Source organism: Erinaceus europaeus, chromosome 1, assembly GCF_950295315.1.
Source record: "Erinaceus europaeus chromosome 1, mEriEur2.1, whole genome shotgun sequence".
In the NCBI taxonomy this organism is placed as follows: Eukaryota; Metazoa; Chordata; class Mammalia; order Eulipotyphla; family Erinaceidae; genus Erinaceus; species Erinaceus europaeus.
The window spans coordinates 151075514-151082223 of record NC_080162.1 but is presented as its reverse complement, the minus strand read 5'-3'; the positions used below and the strand labels follow the sequence as shown (position 1 = coordinate 151082223).

The 6710-nt window shown below is 59.2% G+C and overlaps 1 protein-coding gene across 1 annotated transcript; it reads left to right on the top strand.

The window, feature by feature from the left end:
- The first annotated feature begins 468 nt into the window (after positions 1–468).
- GRINA (glutamate ionotropic receptor NMDA type subunit associated protein 1) lies at positions 469–3689 on the top strand. Its single transcript, XM_007516016.3, has 7 exons — positions 469–621; positions 1545–1940; positions 2029–2141; positions 2218–2418; positions 2566–2694; positions 2786–2929; positions 3010–3689. Exons 2-7 carry the CDS (start codon positions 1568–1570, stop codon positions 3157–3159), a joined length of 1110 nt encoding a protein of 369 aa, XP_007516078.1. The 5' UTR covers positions 469–621; positions 1545–1567; the 3' UTR covers positions 3160–3689.
- The last annotated feature ends 3021 nt before the right edge of the window (positions 3690–6710 follow it).

Below are 6710 nucleotides of genomic sequence, written 5' to 3'. Positions count from 1 at the left end.
CCTACAGTTGTATTCTGTAGGGTGGGGGGAGTCTACTTGGATCTGTGAAGTCATGGCCAAACTAAATAAAGGCAGCAGCAGCCTGGGAAACGTCACAGTGGCTGGAGCGCTGGATTCTCAAGCATGAAGCCCTGAGTTCCATCCCGGGCATCACAAGTGTCATTGATGCTCTGTTCCTCTTCCTCTCTTTATCATAAATAAACACAAAAATCTTTAATACCTAAAAGAAGAGTGGGTGGAGGGTGCTTGACAGCCTTAGCGAATGACAGGTTTAGGAATCGCATTGTCTGCCAGGCCCCGCAGGTTGGGACCTGGGGCCTTGGGACGCGGTCAGCAGTGCAGTGGGCCACTGCGGTCAGGCAGCAGCTAGCAGCCCGCATTCCCTACAGACAGGTCCAGGCCCCGCCCCGCCCCGCCCCTCCGGCCCCGCCCCGCCCACTCGTCACAAGGCCGGGCTGCGTCTCCCAGCCGCAGGCGCGAGCCTAGACAGGCGGCGGCGGAGCGGTGCGGGTGCGGGCGCGCGCGCGGGCGCGGCGGCGGCCTTCGACCCGCGGCTGTGCAGCGGACACGGTGCGCACCACCTTCAGCCGCCCCGCACCGTCTCCAGGCGCCCTGTGAGCGGTGAGTCCCTGGCCCCAGTCACGCGCTGACCAGCCAGGACGCCCCCATTCGGGTCCTGCAACTGAGCAGCGCCACCGCAGCTCCGTGGGTCGCTGCGAGCGGTGTGCGGGCCCCAGGGTTGCCGGGCCCGAGGAACCTCGGCGGTCGAAGCCGGAAAAAAAGGGGCGGTGGTGGGACCCGAGTCCAGAGCACCCACCTACCCACCCACACCCACACACACACACACCCAGCAGGGCAGCGGTCCCCACCTCGTCCTGGGGGCGAGGTGCGGGGCAGCCGCCCCCCCACACACCGCCTCGCCCCCACGCCCGCTTTGTTCCCCCTCAGTCTCCTATGGCTTCCATCCCCCACACACCCCCGCACCCCGCTGTTCCCTGTGTCCCCGCTGACTGGCGCCCGGGCAGCTGATCCGGGCCTACCGATTCCCCCCTGCCCCCCACCCTCAGGGCTAGGGTCAGCGCCCCCTGGGGCACAGATGGCGCGGGGATTGCCAGGGATGGAAATAGCTGCTGGCTTGGGCACCGTAAAGCTGCTTACGGGGCAGGGAGGGCCTGGGCACACCCCCCACGCGCCCCCCAATGCGATCCCGGCCCGGGCCCAGCAGCCTCGCGGAGGCTCCTCCAGTAGCCCCCAGGGAACAGCCCCAAGCCCCAAGGCCGACCAGGTCGCCCCTTCCTCCACCTTCGGGGTTAGCGAAATTCAGCCCCTTCGGCAGTTTCCACCGCCAGCCAGCAGGTCCACAGCACCTCTGCAGACTTCTCTGTGCGGGACTCCTTACACCCCCCGGGGGGGGTGTAAACTGTGCTTCCCCCCACCCCCCCTCCTCTCATCTTGATTTCACCGCAGCAGGTGCGGCTGCCCTGGGCTGGCTCCGCGGACATGTCACTGCGGGGCTCACTGTTCGTTCTCTCTCTCGCCTCTAGGGGGAGACGCAGAGCCTGAGACCATGCCTCATGAAAAGAGTTTCCTGGTGTCTGGGGACAACTATCCTCCCCCCAACCCTGGATATCCTGGGGGTCCCCAGCCCTCTATGCCTCCGTACCCTGGGGTGCCATACCCACAGCCACCTTTCCAAGCTTCTCCACATGGCCAGCCAGGCTACCCCCAGGGCCCCAGCCCCTACCCTCAGGGGGGCTACCCTCAGGGCCCCTACCCTCAGGGCCCCTACCCTCAAGGGGGCTATCCTCAGGGCCCCTACCCCCAGGGGGGTTACCCTCAGGGCCCCTACCCTCAAGGAGGTTACCCTCAAGGTCCCTATCCTCAGAGTCCCTTTCCACCCAACCCCTATGGACAACCACAGACCTTCCCGGATCCTGACTGTGAGTAATAGGCTTGGGAGGGGCACAGAAGTGGGGTTCCTCGCAGGCTCACAGTGGGCACTGACCCAGCCCATTCTCCCCTCACCAGCGCCTCAGCATGGGAACTACCACGAGGAGGGGCCGCCCTCCTATTACGACAACCAGGACTTCCCTGCCACCAACTGGGATGACAAGAGCATTCGTAGGGCCTTCATCAGGAAGGTGGGGCATGGGTCCTGGGGCAGATGGCACAGTGGGCAGCATGTGGGGATGGGCTTTGAGCTGTCTTCCTCCCCAGGTGTTCCTGGTATTGACCCTCCAACTGTCAGTGACCTTGTCCACCGTGGCCGTGTTCACATTTGTCAGGGAGGTGAAGGGCTTCGTCCGGCACAATGTGTGGACCTATTACGTGTCCTATGCCACCTTCTTCATTTCCCTCATCGTCCTCAGCTGCTGCGGGGACTTCCGTAGGAAGCACCCTTGGAACCTGGTGGCACTGGTAACTGACCAAAAGGCCTCTTGAGTCCCTGCCCCTCCCCCCCATCATTTGCCTCCACCTTCCCAGCCCTTGCCCCCAACCTCTAGGCCAACTTGCCTGGTGAGGGGGTGAGCAGGGGCACTCACACCTCTCCCCTCTCCTTGGCAGTCTATTCTGACCCTCAGCCTGTCCTACATGGTGGGCATGATCGCCAGCTTCTATGACACTGAGGCTGTCATCATGGCCATTGGCATCACTACGGTGGTCTGCTTCACTGTGGTCATCTTCTCCATGCAGGTGAGCCCTCCCCCCACCCAGGGCCGGGAGTCTTGGGGTAGTTGGGGGTAGCCATCCGCAGCCCTGACACCTGCCCCACGCCGCTCTGCAGACACGCTATGACTTTACCTCATGCATGGGCGTGCTGCTGGTGAGCATGGTGGTGCTGCTGGTCTTCTCCATCCTCTGCATCTTCATCCGGAACCGCATCCTAGAGATCGTCTACGCCTCCATCGGGGCACTGCTCTTCACCTGCGTGAGTGGGGGAGCCCTGGGGGGGGGTTTCGGGAGGGCAGGCAGAGGCTTGTTCCTCAACTCTGCCTGCTGGCCCCACAGTTCCTAGCTGTGGACACCCAGCTGCTGCTGGGGAATAAGCAGTTGTCTCTGAGCCCCGAGGAGTACGTGTTCGCTGCACTGAGCCTGTACACTGATATCATCAACATCTTCCTCTACATCCTCACCATCATTGGACGCGCCAAGGAGTAGCCCCAGCTCCTCAGGGTAGCAGGACAGTGCCAACTGGACCTCCCTTCTCTGCTCCTTGGACCCAATCCAAGACAGAGGGTACCCCTCCCTCCCTCTACCCCCTCCTGTGTGTACACTGCACATACTTCTGTTTGGAACCATTGTGGCCACAGCATGGCCCCTTCTAGCCTGCCCTGCCCTGCCTGAGGGCAGCTGGGCTGGATCTTGAACCCCTCTTGCCCACTCACTGTTGCATGAGCCCCGTCTGCCCACCCGCCCCAGGGTCTGTGGCAACGCCAGGTCCCAGGCGCAGGGAATGAGCCAAAAGGTGAGGGTGCACGTCTCCCCTCCTGTCCCAGCTCCCCCACCTGGCATAGAGAATCCCCGTTCCCTCCCCACCCCCCTGAAGTGCTGCCCCCCTGGACCTGAGGGGTGAGGCTCTGGGCCCAGTCCTGAGCCTCGGGGGTAGAGGATGGATGGCCCTAGGGGAGGAGGAGGCCTCCCTCTCCTTCTGATATTTTTAAACTTCTAATAAAGGGGACCTCCTGTGCTCTGCTTCTCCCGTCTTATCACTGCTGCATCTCACAGTGGGGGAAAGGCCTGGGGGCTCCCCATAGCACCTGATCGTTTGCCACCCATGCTTCTGCCTCCTTCTTGAAGCCTTCCCGGCCACATCACAAGGCATGTGCCAGGGTTTCCAGTGGACAGGGGATGGGGAGCCCAGAGATTAAGCCTGGGTCACATGATGCTGAGGGGCATGGCATGTGTTCCACTGGTTCCTGGTGACTAGAGTGTGACAGAGAGCCCAGTGAGCCTCCACCATCTGGCCCAGGTCCCATATAGACATAACCTCCAAGGCAGGCCCACCACAATCCTTATCAGTGGACACCAGTATCTGTGACCTGGCTCCCACAAAATCCCTTGAACCCTTCACTCTGTCTAGGAGAAATCCCCAAACTAGAGGCATAGCCGAAAGCTGGACAGACTGCAAAGGTGCAGCCAGTCAAGCCCTCTGCCCACTCTCATGCCTTCCACTGGTCTCTCCATTCTTCTCACTCTCCTCTCCTCATCGACCACCAGGGTTATCACTGGGGCTTGGTGCCTGCATGGTTCTGCCATTTCTGGAGACCATGTTTCCCTTTCCCTTTTTTTTTTTTTTCCCTTTCCCTTTTTGATAGAGACAAAAGAGGGAGAGGGGGGCAGTGGGTACATGACAACACTGCTCCACAGCTTGTGAAGCTTCTCCCCTACGGGTGGGGTCTGGGGACTTGAACTAGGTCCTTTTACCTGGTAATGTGTGCACTTTACTGGGTGTACCGTCACCTGTCCCTCCTCTCCATTCTTTCTTGAGCCCTCAACCCTGACTGGTGCTTCTGTGCCATCCTGTGGACCTTCTGTCTCTCCCAGAGGTCTCACTCATGCCCTGGTTCTCACAAGGGTGCCCGAAGTTCACAGATCAGCCACACTTGTCCATATCTCACTCACCCCATAGTGGGTTCCCTAGAGCTGGCTCACTGGTGACCTACCCATCCTGCATTGCTCACCCCAGAGGCAGCTCTGGCCCTGGCCTCACAATTCAGACCCTCTGCCCCCCCACACATGCCACCACCCCCCTTTTAACCAGTGGTCGAGCACCATGTATCTGTGTGAGGGCCCCTGCACAGGAAGCCAGCACCACCACAAAGCCCACCTCCCACCAAACTTTACTCTGTGTGCTCTCCTTTGTGGCATCCCAGCCAAGCACCAAGCTGCCACCTCTTCCAGGGCACCTGTAGCCTCACCTCACCCTGCCATTGATCTTACCACCACTGGCTTGAGCCTCTCATGGCCACCGGCAACAAAGTCCAGACTCCTGAGTGACACCAGATACAGCCATCTGCTTGCTCACTGGGTGCTCCAGCTGGCCTGTTGCCACCCAAGCCCCAAGGCCCAGGTGGCCCTATGCACAGCAATGCCACTGACCACAAGCTTGTCCCCCACAGGCCCTGCTGCCTCCCTGCCACCTAGAGACCACCATGCCCTCCACGGCCCTGGTCACGCAGCTTGTTCACACACTGAGCACAACATGGCTCATTCTGTGGGTGCCACTTTGGTGGGAGAAGCCTGGCCAGACCAAAAGCCAGCTCTCAGACCTCCAAGATTTCATGTGGTGGAGGACCATGGGCCAGGGTAAAGGGGATCACATGAGAACAACTGCTCAGTGGCATGCCATGACTATGAGGGGTCCAGTGCTGACCTCTCTGAAGCTCACCTTTGGGGGAGGGGCCCCTGGGGAGAGAGGGGCTCGCAGATAAGGGTGGCAGAGTGAGGTCCCCACATCAAAGACGGGAAACCACAGGCCTGTCCCTGGGGGGGTAGAAGGGCTGTAGCAGGAGCCACAGTTGAGCTCATGTTTGGAACGCTCCGTCCAAGGGGAGGTGTGGGGCTGCATTCTAATATTTTAGAACATGAATATGGAATGATCTCACTCATTGGCAGGACTTAAGAACATAAAGGGAAAACAAAGTAAAACTTGGCCTGGGTATGGTATGCTGCAGCAAAGCAGAGGGAGCCTCTAGGGAGGCTATGGGCAGGTAGGATTGGAGGGGCATTCTAATGCTCTTAATTTTGCAGGCATGAGGATGGCAGGGAGGGAAGTGGGAGGAGGAGAAAGATTAGGTCTGGCAGCAGGGCAACAGCAGGCCAGAGGAGAGTGTGGGTGAGGCCATTCCTGTTCACCCGGTCAGCCCAAGAATCAATTTGGCAGAGGGAACAGGTGGCAAAAGGTGGTACGCTGCCTGTCCCAGATGAGCAGAGCTGCAGCTATGGTGAGGTCAGACTCACTGAGTTGTTCAGGTGGAAAATCAACCCCTGGCATATGGGAGCAGGCCTGGCCCTATCAACCAGGCCCTGGTGTTGCTAGGATTGGGGCTGGCACCCACAGATAGGCACCCTGGTGTTGCTAGGAGCAGGGCTGGCACCCATAGATAGGAACCTTGATGTTCTAAACTGAAACAATCTCATAGCAGCCCAGCATAAAACAAGACTTGGCTGAGATGGGAGCAAGACGGCTCCACGACCAAGTCAAAGCAGATAGGATACCAGTCACCGTGTACATTCCGGGCCTCCTGCTTCCAACAGCTGCTACCTCTCTCTGATGAGCAGCTCTAGCCTGGCCATGTTCTGCCTACTTTCCAAAGTAATCTGGGTTGCCCAGCCCAGAGTGCCTACCCTTCCTGATAGCAGCCAACCCAGAGCAGAGCCAGAGCTAGGCTTACTCCAGCCCTCTCAAAGCACCCCCAGCAAGCCACTTCCTCTCAGTCCATTCCTATACCCCATCCTGTGACTCCTTGGGGGCAGAGAAGATGAGGCCCAGTCACCCACCTATAGGCATGTGTCAGCACCTCCTGCAGACAGTATGGGGCAGAGGCGGCCATTCTAAAGCTAGCAAATTGATTCCTTCCCCCGCCTTTTTAAATAGACACTTAAAAAAAAAAAATATATATATATATATATATATATATATATATATATTTATTTTATCTTTTTATAGACACATTGAGAAGGAAGGGGGAGCTAGGGAGACAGAAGAG